This window comes from Rhopalosiphum padi, chromosome 1 (genome assembly GCF_020882245.1).
Source record: "Rhopalosiphum padi isolate XX-2018 chromosome 1, ASM2088224v1, whole genome shotgun sequence".
In the NCBI taxonomy this organism is placed as follows: Eukaryota; Metazoa; Arthropoda; class Insecta; order Hemiptera; family Aphididae; genus Rhopalosiphum; species Rhopalosiphum padi.
The window spans coordinates 27,406,480-27,418,729 of NC_083597.1; the positions used below are offsets into that span (position 1 = coordinate 27,406,480).

General features: G+C 27.9%; 1 protein-coding gene across 1 annotated transcript in view; it reads left to right on the forward strand.

The window, feature by feature from the left end:
• Positions 1–12,250, forward strand: part of LOC132923873 (uncharacterized) — a 28,016-nt gene that overhangs the window by 12,004 nt on the left and 3,762 nt on the right. Inside the window, exons 3-5 of the mRNA XM_060987856.1 lie at positions 9,976–10,429; positions 10,962–11,084; positions 11,754–12,229. Of these exons, the coding sequence (XP_060843839.1) occupies positions 9,976–10,429; positions 10,962–11,084; positions 11,754–12,229 (1,053 nt within the window). The remainder of the gene's footprint in view (positions 1–9,975; positions 10,430–10,961; positions 11,085–11,753; positions 12,230–12,250) is intronic.

A 12,250-nucleotide genomic window follows, 5' to 3' on the forward strand; every position in this document is an offset into this window, starting at 1 on the left:
AATGTAACTACCAAAAATAAGTTGTTAAAACGTTCATTTTCAACAAATTTAATTTAAACAACTAAATGTTGAAAAAATATGTTTAAAGTTTTCATAAGGATTTAAATAAAATAAGTTAAGAAATTCAAACTTGTTTTCAATATTTCTATTATTTCTATTAGACTCAGTTTACTACTCCCGTTTGAAAATCATCTTTTGATCAGTATCAGATGAGGTGAAGATCGAGAGAGCCCAGACTTATGGGGACTTATCCACCATCAAAACAATATTTTTTAAGTTAATTTAGAATAATAATTATGTGAATAATATTTTTTATTTTAAAACAAAGTATTTTTATACAAAATGTCAAAATCAATGGTGATTACTGATTATTGAATAATATTTTACGTACAACTTTAATTCACAAAATTATATTTACTAAGTACAATAAATAATAATAAGATCATATATAAATAATGAATAGACTGTTTGAGCAAATCGGAGAGGCTAGTCTACCTGCAACTTAATGGTAGTAAAACAGAAACCTTTTCACTAAAAAAAATATATAGATAAGATAATTTTTACTTTTTAAAGTGAATAATACATAGATATACATAAATAATTTATTCAGAGAAATCAAAAGGGTATTGTTGTAAATTTGCTTCTAATACGCATACTAAAATTCGTTGTGTTAAAAAACTTTTAGCTTTTAGTTTATTAGCTATTTTTAGCTGATTGCGAAAAATAAGTCACGTATAATACATTTAGAGATGGATCTAATATAATATTGTACTCTGTATAGTATAGGTACACTATATATAATAAGTTCCTACATAGGTATTTATTATCTAGTCATCTAGATTCTATAATTGGTGTACACGCCACATGCATTACACATACATCGGACATATAATGTATATACGGAGTGATCCATTTAACATAAAACACTCATTATTTTAGAAAACATAGTTTTTGAAAATAAAAATATAACATTTTTTTTTTAAATTATATCTTTTAATATTTTTTTTTAATATTACCTAATTTAAGTTAATAATTGTTAAAGTATTTTACTTTTTTGAATGACAACATACATTTTTTATTTCATATTCAGAAACAGAATTTTATTCGGAGTATTTTGTTTTATAACAATCAATTATATCAGTTGATATATATATATACATATATAATAATAATATGGGTAGGTATACTGGATTTATATGTATATGGGTATATTTATAGGTATAAGGTATACGACCTGTTAATGTATATTATATACCCGCTTTCATATTATAGTGAGTGAATATAATATAGTCATATGCGTTTTCGGGACGGATTTTTTTTCACCGTAAGTACGTATTTTGGGCATGGAATAAAAACGGGTCTATCACTATATTATATTAAAATATAACATTTCCGGGCAGAATATTAACCGAAATCGCCCGTTATAATAATTATTATACGTTGTTTTGTGTAAACAACGGTGCGCCACCGTCAAGCGCGACCCGGCGATGTTTTCCGCGAGTAGGTAGGTCTTGCGCCAAATAGTCGAAATGTCACGCCGGGTCAAAGACACACACGCCACTGACACGCCAACCGAAGGACCCTAACACGCGCGTATATATATAATATTTGTGTGTGGACGAGCTCATCTGCGCATACACGCACTTAATAACTTTTGAAACTGGTAGGTATGTCCGTGAAACGAGACGCGTCCCATTAAAATAGCGTAATAATATTGTTTTATAAAACAGCAGTGGTAGGTAGGAAAAAACAGGCGGACGACGTTTAACATAAATACATAATATCTAAATTTACATAAATATTTTTTTTTTTATATTACTGGTTTTTTTCAAGTTCTAGGACACGGCGAGTTTTAATAATATAATTACACTATATCATTCGGCAGGTTATATACGCCCAGGCGTTATTGTTCGCTCGGCACTCGTTTCCTCTTCGCCATTGCTTTTCTATGATACATATAGTTATACTAATAGTAATAATATAATAAGATGATATCTGATTTCGAACAACCGATTACGCCGCGATATTCAATACTTCTACGGTTTGATGGTAGGTATAGATAATAATAATATATAGATATATGAACTATTATAGGTCTTACCACCAACCGTACGCTAAATAATATATAATACGATGTGTGCCTATTCGTAAATCTATCCATCAGCGCAGTCACAATATTGAATTATATTATTATTTTCGTGCCCGCTTGTCTAGATCGTCCGTCGTATCATACCGTTATAAATTTATACACAAATAAAATATATTATTCTACATTACACATACACATCTATATATATATATATATATATATATATATATATATATTAATATACAAAGCTAAATAAGTTAACTTATTTGTCTCACTAAATATTTAGAACCAATGCTAAAACACATACTAAGCAAATTTAATAAAATTGTATATAATAAAATGTATTCAAATATAAACATTACATACAAAAGTAGTCAACAGAAAAAATAACAGAAAGGAAGGCTCTTTATGTTGGCTCTTTTAACAGAAGTCATACTAAAAAAATTAACTTGATAAATATAAAATGAATCAACTGATTCCCGCATAGCAATTTGAAAAAATTAATATTTTCAAAATATTTGTGTAAGGTTTATTGTAAAATATTTAATTGAAAATATTGTCGAGTTATCTTCAAAATATTTGATCACCATATATTTGAAATAAAATCTAACTAAAATATTTTAAAATATTATGATGAACAAAATAAAATATTTTGAAAATTTTATTTTGCTATGTGGGTTAGTAATAACTGCATATCATGGAACAAATTTTAAATAATTATTAATATTTGAAGTCATTAATACAAAGTAACTCGCTTTATAAAGTTAAAGTAACTTACCTTTAACTTTTTAACTCGATAATACCCATATATATATATGCTTTATCATAATTATCATAGTTTAGGTCGTCTCTCTGCCATCCTCCCCCCAACCAATCAACGGCGAATAACGTATTAAAACAATAATAATTACGCTCGACTGTATATTTCGTGCGTACCATATTATGTAGTACACACGCGCAATTGTCTGTCTTTTGTTTCGCGAAACGGTTATTGGGACGGTTTCACGATAAAATAATATCTCGACAAAAATCGTCTGTAGTCGTTCACTGAAGTAGTCACACGCAGACGATGACAATTACATTCAATTATATAATACATATATATATATATAATTTATATAAGTATTACTATATATTGTAGAGACAACGGTAATAATGTTCAACAATCATATTATTATAAAATTACGTTATTTTAATATAGCCATTTTGAGATATTATCGGCCACTGCAAATCACGTGATATCCCGATAATCGCAACAATAACGGTCACATAGAAACATAATATACCAGATATGTTCCATCAGTGGTATGTTGATAATTAAATTTTGTGACCATTGTCTTCGGTTAGGTTAGTCAATGGACATAGGGTTGATCTCCTCCTTCTTGTGAGGTCATAAGCAGGCGGTTCAAGTCACGTGCTTTACTGGTTACCTAAACTGGTGTACCGTTGGTTTTGAATGAAACACACACAACTGGTTTTCGTGTGCTCCCTATATTGAGCAATGACTGTAATATACGTATATTCTGTATTATGTTTTTTTTTCTTTTTTTTCTCCACTATATGTATAAGATATTACCTATATACCTATTATATAGATACATTTGTTCCGTACAAGTTGTGACCGTCAATGCCGTGCGCGTTAAGCTTCCAGTTATGTGATTCACACACCACGGAGAGAATAAACTATACGACTTTATTAGGTTGAAATATTTTTTGGTACCTACGACAAACATTGTAGTTATACTTATATAATGCCCCGACAGAAAAACGATATGCCCATCTGCTATCTACAAGTTGCAACATATACGCTGTTCGGACCGTTCGGGATAAACTTTTTAACGGTCGCACTTTAAAAAATATTTCTTGATCGATTCGTTCGTTAACGAATCTTACACGATAATACCAATATACAATGATTATTGTATACACGTTTAATACGCACACTTGTTGCGCGTTCCAAACGAATACAAATTGTCAGCTTTCTTTTCCAGTTATTAATAATTAACGTTTGCCAATTATATGAACTCGCTAAGTATACGAAGAATGCAAGCTGCACACGCGCGATGTATTATTTAGCATTCAATTGGTATATATTTATGTATGTAATATATATTATATACAATATATATATATAGTATTAATGATTTAATACGCTTGAAACCAAGACACCGACTACTGGTTTTTTTTATGGGTTAATTTTCCAATAATGATATACTTAAACTGCGTATAATAGTCAAAGAAATTCAATAACCTGCAGTGTTAGTACATATGCGTGTTTCTAGAAAATGTTATGAACGTGATATATTCAAATATTTTCATTAGAAAACCGATTTGATAATTTTATTATTGAAATGATAGTAAATAATATATATTTGAATATTTTTATAAATAATTATTGATATATTATGTATTAATTATTATAATATTATGATATATCTACAAAATATTATAGATGATATTATTATCTCTATAATCTCTCTAAATTATAAATATGAATAGGATATAATAGTTTAATATGTATACTGTATAGTATATTTAAGGTATATAATAGTATATAGAAATAATATATAATACCTAATAAAATTGTATTCGACACGCTGTGCAATATAAAATATCTAATATTTATAATTATACACAATTTTTCCGTACTTTAAAACGTCATTATGTATTAACTCACCGGAACGAGTATATATCAGTCATATGTATAAATCGAAACAAGATTATACATTTAATATTATACTAAAGACTAGAATCAAAATCATAGTGCTTAAAAAACCGTATTTCGTTTTTAATTCATAAAGAAATTTATAATGAGGTAGTAATAATAGTATAATATATTAAGTATTTAATTTTAAACTGTATGGTTAATGATATTGTTTTCTATATACATATACTAGAAGACCGTTAATTTTGTACAGGATATATTCAGTACCTAATAAACACAAAAACCATGTTTATAATATGTGTACACATCATTGATATTTTTTTACCTAGACATACAGGTTAAAAGAGATAAATACCATCGATAAACGTGTAAAATCGAGTTTTTCAATATTTATAATTGACGTACTTTTCTCGTAGTTATAAATAATTATACATTTTTTTACTATCATTTTTTAAATTACACAAATTTACGGGTAAAATACGATTTTGTACGGTGTTTATTGACGGTAAAATTGTATTATTGTGCATTATTACCAAATTGTACGAATTTCACAGTTGTATTTAACAAAATAAAATAAATTTATTGGACGATGAACGGCGATGTGTCGATATAGTCGATTTACATATCTTTGTATCCATACATTAAATTTTATATACATACATTTCTATATACATTGTAGAGATGAAGATATAGAGACCTATGCTAAAACAATAACAAAAATGTGTTCAATCCAGTGGTGGATTTAACAATCGTATAGTCTGCAAATACCGACAGAGCCCCTCCTAAATTGTGCCACCCTAAATCATAAAGTTAATTTTGACTAAAAAGTAATATGTATATTGCAAACTGCAATATTAATTTACCATTGTTTTAATAATAAAATAATTTAAATATATAGGAATTCTTCAAAAGTAGAAAATATTGAACTAATAAAGTAATAACTTATATACGTAAATCCAATTTATTGTACATTATAACTACCATTGATCAAATAGCATTATTTATAATTATTATAATATAATCGACACTACTGCGTACTAATTTCATAGATTCAAAAGAATCAAAAAGCACAGATGATATATTAAGTTATTTGGCATTTATTATTAAACATTTATTGTCTGATGTATTGCTCCTAATGGAAACTCTTTAAAAAATATTTTTAACATTGCCCATTGGAAGTGTGAATGTTGAAAGAACTATGACTTATGAGTTATGACTTTATGAGTAGGTATACTAAGAAAATTAAAAAAATATCTTCGTTCAACTATAGTTCAAAATCGAACAACCAATTTAGCCTTACTTTCAATTGAATATGAAGTAGTATAAAAACACATTGATACGATCTTATCAATAAGTTTTCTAAGGCTAAATCTCGTAGAGGTTCTCAAATATAATTTTTTTATTTAATTGTATGTACATACTTATTATTAATTTTGTTTTATTTTTTAATTTAAAGATTTGTTACCATAAAAATGATATTGGTTATTCATTATTTCTCGCAATCGAAGCAAATTTTGTATAATAAGTGCAAGTTTGTTACTGATAATGTTGTACGCCCCTCTTATGTATTTGTCGACTTTATTTTAATATTTTTAACCCTTAAATCCCCCACTGGTTCAATCTTAAGAAATATCCATAAAATAATGGCTCTATCCTGTTTAAAATATATTCAAATTTCAATCAAAATGTACAATAAAATAAATAATAGACATTACAAAAATTACAAAATCACTAATATATTTACCTTTAATTGGTATAAACTCCATAGAAAATATTTATTTTAAATTAAACAATGATTTTTTACGACGAGTTTAGTTTGTAAACCTAACCATATTATTATACACCTGCTTAACACTTAGCAATTTTCTGTATTTTATTAGATTTTTAAATTATTTTAATGATGATGTTTTGTATAGTTGTGTGACTTTTTTTAAATTTCATAATGTCGGAGCTTATTCAATTGCAAGCGTATTGTATTTCAAAATGCCATGCTCATATAAAGGTTAATATTACCTAAACATAATCAAGTTCTTACCAGCGAGTTTAATAAAAAAAAAAAATCATTGCATTTAGAAATACTATAAATTATTAGAGTTACCTGTATTTTAAATTCGGTGTAAGTACCTACCAAACAATTAACACGCATTTAAATTAATTTAAATTACTTACATTTTATACTTTAATATTATAATAAAAATAAAAAATAAATATATTTTATTATATACCTTACTCATTTCTATAGATATATATACGTAGATGCATTTAATATACTTTAGTTGTCAGTGGATCTAGAAGTTGAGGTTAATGAACGATCAAATGTAATTGAGTATGAGTAACTTCTTTTTAAAAATCATATACGCATTGTAATAAAGACATAAAAATGTTTGGACATTTTTATTTATCTACTTGAGTAAGTACTATAACTAGCAACTACTTATAACTAATGGAAATATGATGATGATATTTGATCACAGCTATAGTTATATACAATATATATTGCATGTACTTTTAGTATCTAAATATCAGAACAAACCCGATAATAATAATGTATATGAAAGTAAAATGAAAAAAAAATAATTTAAACGTCATCTTAAACCGCAATAGTATTGATTTTAAGATAATCATCTTATAATAACTATTATAAGTACCTCAATTAAATTATGCATTAAATATATTATTCTTTTTTTATTTAACACTTAATTTCTTTTTAAATTGTAAAGTTTAAATTAGAAAATATTAAAAAATGTTGACAGTTCAACACAAAAAGAAATAAGGTGCCTATTATATCATAAAAAATGTTAAAACATTTCTTTCACTTATCACTTATGAAGATTAATATGTATTATATAGGTAAAAGTTTAACACGTGGACATGGTTTTACAATATTATTTATATCTAAGTGAAATTTGATTTCGATCAATGATCTATTTTGTACATTCCATTATCGCAAACATAAAATTGAATTGTATTACGATTGTAGGTACTTTTTAAAATTCAAATCACACATTTTCATCGATCACATACTCGTATATTATTCGTTTTCCCTTTACAAAACAATCCTGTTCTACTTTATGTATAATCAAATCTATTCATCATATTCTTTTATATTGGTACGTGAAACGTATACGTACCTAATATATTATGTAGGTATACCCGTAGCTAATACTAACATGAATCAGATGATACAAATTACTAATTGTTATACGCTATAATAGTCACTTAAATCTTTTCTTCGTATTTCATGAGAACCAAAATTAATTTGCTTACATTAAAACAATAACAACTAATGCATATACTATTTAAAATGTATCAATATTAACATACAAACTTTTCATGGTAATAGAAAACAAAAATGCTCATTTTAATAATAAAATGTATTTTTTTATTTCACTTGAAATAGTGAACACTAAAATTAATTCAGAAGTGTAAGAGTTTTTAAATAAATTATAAATGGTTCTTCATACGTAAAAATATGCTAATACTTGCTGTACCTATAGGGTACAAAACATATGAAATTATTTTATTCCACCAATAATACTATAAAAGTTAATTATTCTTTGTTTTTATATTAAATTAAACTATATCAGAGTTTCTTATCCATTAAAACCTTTTTTTTTTTACAACAGTTTATTAATGAGTTATTTTTTATTTTTTAAATGTATGTTATAGTATAAATAATTAAACGTAGTGTTTAATTAATAATTTTTAAAAAAAACTGACAACGATAATCCATATTTTTCATCACTTGTGATACGAGTAGGATGTGCAAAAATAATATAAACAACGAAATATTAATAAAAGAGAATTTTTAGTACATAAAACTGTATGTAATAATTCATATAATTATTATTTGGTATTTAATTGTCACTCACAATTAATTTATAGTATACTAATTTCGATAATTATAATTAAACAGAGCATAACATGACGTATTTTATAATGTAATTATTTTTTATTGCCGCATACGTAGCATAATTTGACAGTAATTTTATATTTTTTAAAACACTTAAAAACTAAAATATGCAATCTTCAAGTTTTATTTAACCTAGATTATTTTATTATTCATATTTAATAAATTGTATAAAATATCTTTTAATCAAATTAGTGTCTACTTTGTATCCCAGTTGCGTTAATTAGTTTAAAAAATATACAGACAGTATATAATAGACAGCGTTTATTTAATAATATGTTGTAGTATAATACGGAACAATACAAAATATTAGAATGTACTTTTTACTTGTATTTATTATTTTAGCATTAATACGCTCATGACGATAATAACTTTGTTTTGATTACAAATTATTTGAATTACTAGATAGTAGATGTATTGTTTGTGTATAGAATCCCTCTGATATGATAACTACAATTGCGTATACTAAATAAATTACCACATTGGGCACAAATTTCTAATAATTATACCTACAAACTTTTAATAATGATCAAATTAAATATGTTTTGTCCGATTAAAAATAAATATAAAAATTATGGTTTAAGGGGGAAAATGTAAAGACAAAAAAAGCAAGAACAGTTTTATTATATAATAATTAATCTATCTATAATGTATATTACTAACAAATGACACTTACATTGGCTTAATCTTGATACTATTCTTAATTAGATTAAGAACAATATTAATCAATGGAAAAATTTAGAACTTTGTAGAAAAGAAGAAACAGCGACTTCGAATAAATTACACTCACCTATAACACTTTATGAAAAAAAAAAAAAACCTATAACACACAGTTTTCTGATGACTAAAAATGAACCCTCATTATGTAATACATATGATGTCTCTCTTATGATTAACCATATTATCACAAAATAACAAAAATTCTAACCTTACTGTGACCAATTTCACATCTCCGAACAAATCAGTCCAGCCTTAGAACAAACCTACGATATACAGGGAACTTATTTTTATTTTTTAAAACATCTGAATTATATAATTTAATATAATACATACTAACTACTAAGGGCCTTAGTTACCGGTGATGTATCTATAAGGCCAATAATATATATTATATTAACAAATTTCAAACAATTCATATGTAGTTCAGTGATTAAGATTTTAAATTATAATTGTTAATTTATTTTATATAACTTGTGTTGCGGTGAAGTCGTTTATATGCTGCATAATTGTTGACAAATAGGGGCCACATAAGTCTCAAAATACTTAAATCAGATCATTCATCCACTGATGAAATTGTATTTTGTTTTCCAGTTGGTGCAAAATGCTGTAAGCGTAGGTGGAGGTGGTGGCGGTACCAGCGATATTTGGCCGCTGGAGCGGCCCGATGGCATGCCGGTGATCCAGTCCTTAGAGGTGATGTGTGGCAAGGATCACATGGACGTTCACTTGCAGTTTACTCAACCCTTCGAAGGAATCGTGTCGTCTAAAGGCCAATACGCAGACCCGCGTTGTGTGTACGTGCCACCGTCCACCGGAAAGACGTTTTTCACGTTCCGCATAGCGTACGCGCGGTGCGGCACCAAGCCTGACCTCAACGGTCAGTTCTATGAGAATACTGTGGTCGTCCAGTACGATAAGGACTTGCTGGAAGTTTGGGACGAGGCCAAGAGGTTGCGGTGCGAGTGGTACAATGATTACGAGAAGACCGCGTCCAAACCACCCATGGTCATTGCCGACTTGGATGTTATACAGTTGGACTTCAGAGGTGAGAGACAGCGATAAAATTAAGAAAATATTAGTTTGTAGTACTTATCTATAAGCAAGAACGATTTTATCTTTATTTTGATAACCGTTGTGTAAATTTAACTTCACTCAGAACCGTTTTTGGAACTTTTTAATCTTATTAATCTTCTGTTATATATCTGTAGTGACGTGGTGAAAGAAAAGGAATTATGATGCCTAGGTGTCATGGTGGAAAATAAAAAAAATGTGGTTAATTGTTAATTTTGTTAAACCAAGTCAATTATAACATAAAATAGGAAAAAGCCTCTTAGAATTTAGTATTCCCAGGTAAAAGTTAGTAAAATATAAGTAGGTATAGGTATTACATTTAATTTTTTTCCGAGCAAATTTCATGGATATGTCCTTTAGAAAGGGGGTAGGCACTTAAATATATATGATATATATCATGGTTAATAAATGTTCACCACGCCACTGTTTATCTGTAAATAATATAGATACTAGCATAATTATAATAATTCCTAATACAATTTTATAACTTTTGTTTGAAATACCAGGTGATAACGTCGACTGTTGGATGGAAATACAACACGGAAAAGGCCCGTGGGCTCCACCAGTTAGCGGTATAGTGCCTTTGGGTTCTACGTTAACGTTAGTGGTTGCCATCAATGATTATAGAGGTAATAAATAATACTAGAAAAGTAGAAAAGTATAAACAGTATATAATTTGAAATAAATAAATAAAATATAGTATAGTAGATTACTAAACTGTTGTAGACGTATTATTATACTCAGAAAACATTGAAGGGTAGATATCACCTCTCTCCAAATTTATAGTGTCAATACCTTCGATATCATTTACGAAGAATTTTAGAAATTGCCGATTTATTTAAAATTTAAACATTATAATACAATAAATGTACTTCTTAATGTAGTTATATAATAGAACTGGACTAATTGGAGAACCGATGTTTTCAAATATTATCAAAACTATTAAAAGCATTAAACTCTAAATAGAAAACAATTTTTTAATATATTCTTAATGCTAGATATATTCGGTCTTAATAATAATAAATCTATGTATTATTTATGTATTATTTTTTTAAATAAAAAATAATGAAATCAAAATCTACAATACTGCACTGTCCGAAAATAAAATAAGTTTTTCAGTCCTAAGTGCGTTCCGTATTTATATATAGTTAAGTGTCTTAAAATATAAATATTACGGCCATAGAGCGTACAAGATACAATCACATAAACATATTATAGTATTATTAGTTTAATAATAAAAAAAATAATAAAAACTCTTTAAAGGTATTATAAAACTTTGTATTGTTATGCCTCCACAGGCGAGTTCGACATGAGAGTGAAATCTTGCGCAGCGTCCGATGGTGGCGGTCATGTCATACAGCTGACAGACGACCAGGGGTGTGTGTTAAGGCCGAAAATGATCAGCGGGTTCCTGAAAGCCAGGACTTCAGACGAAAGAGCGTCCGTCATCACTTATGCGTTCTTCCACGCCTTCAAATTCCCGGATGCACTCAGCGTGCATATCCGGTGCAAGGTAGAAATCTGTCGACATGGTTGCCTGGACCACTGTCAAACGGACGAACGGATATCGGCCGGACATTTACTTCACCAGCAGCAACAGCACCAGCAACACCAGCTCCAGTACGGACCAGTAGATAGGAAGGACCAACAGAACGATCGGTTGGATTATGTCCAAACAGTCGTAGTCAACACGGATCAGCCGAATGCCCAAGCGCAAATCCACACACCATTCGATACCAACGGTCACAACAAGCCATTACCAAGTCAAAACAAGGTACGGTATCAAAATTAATAT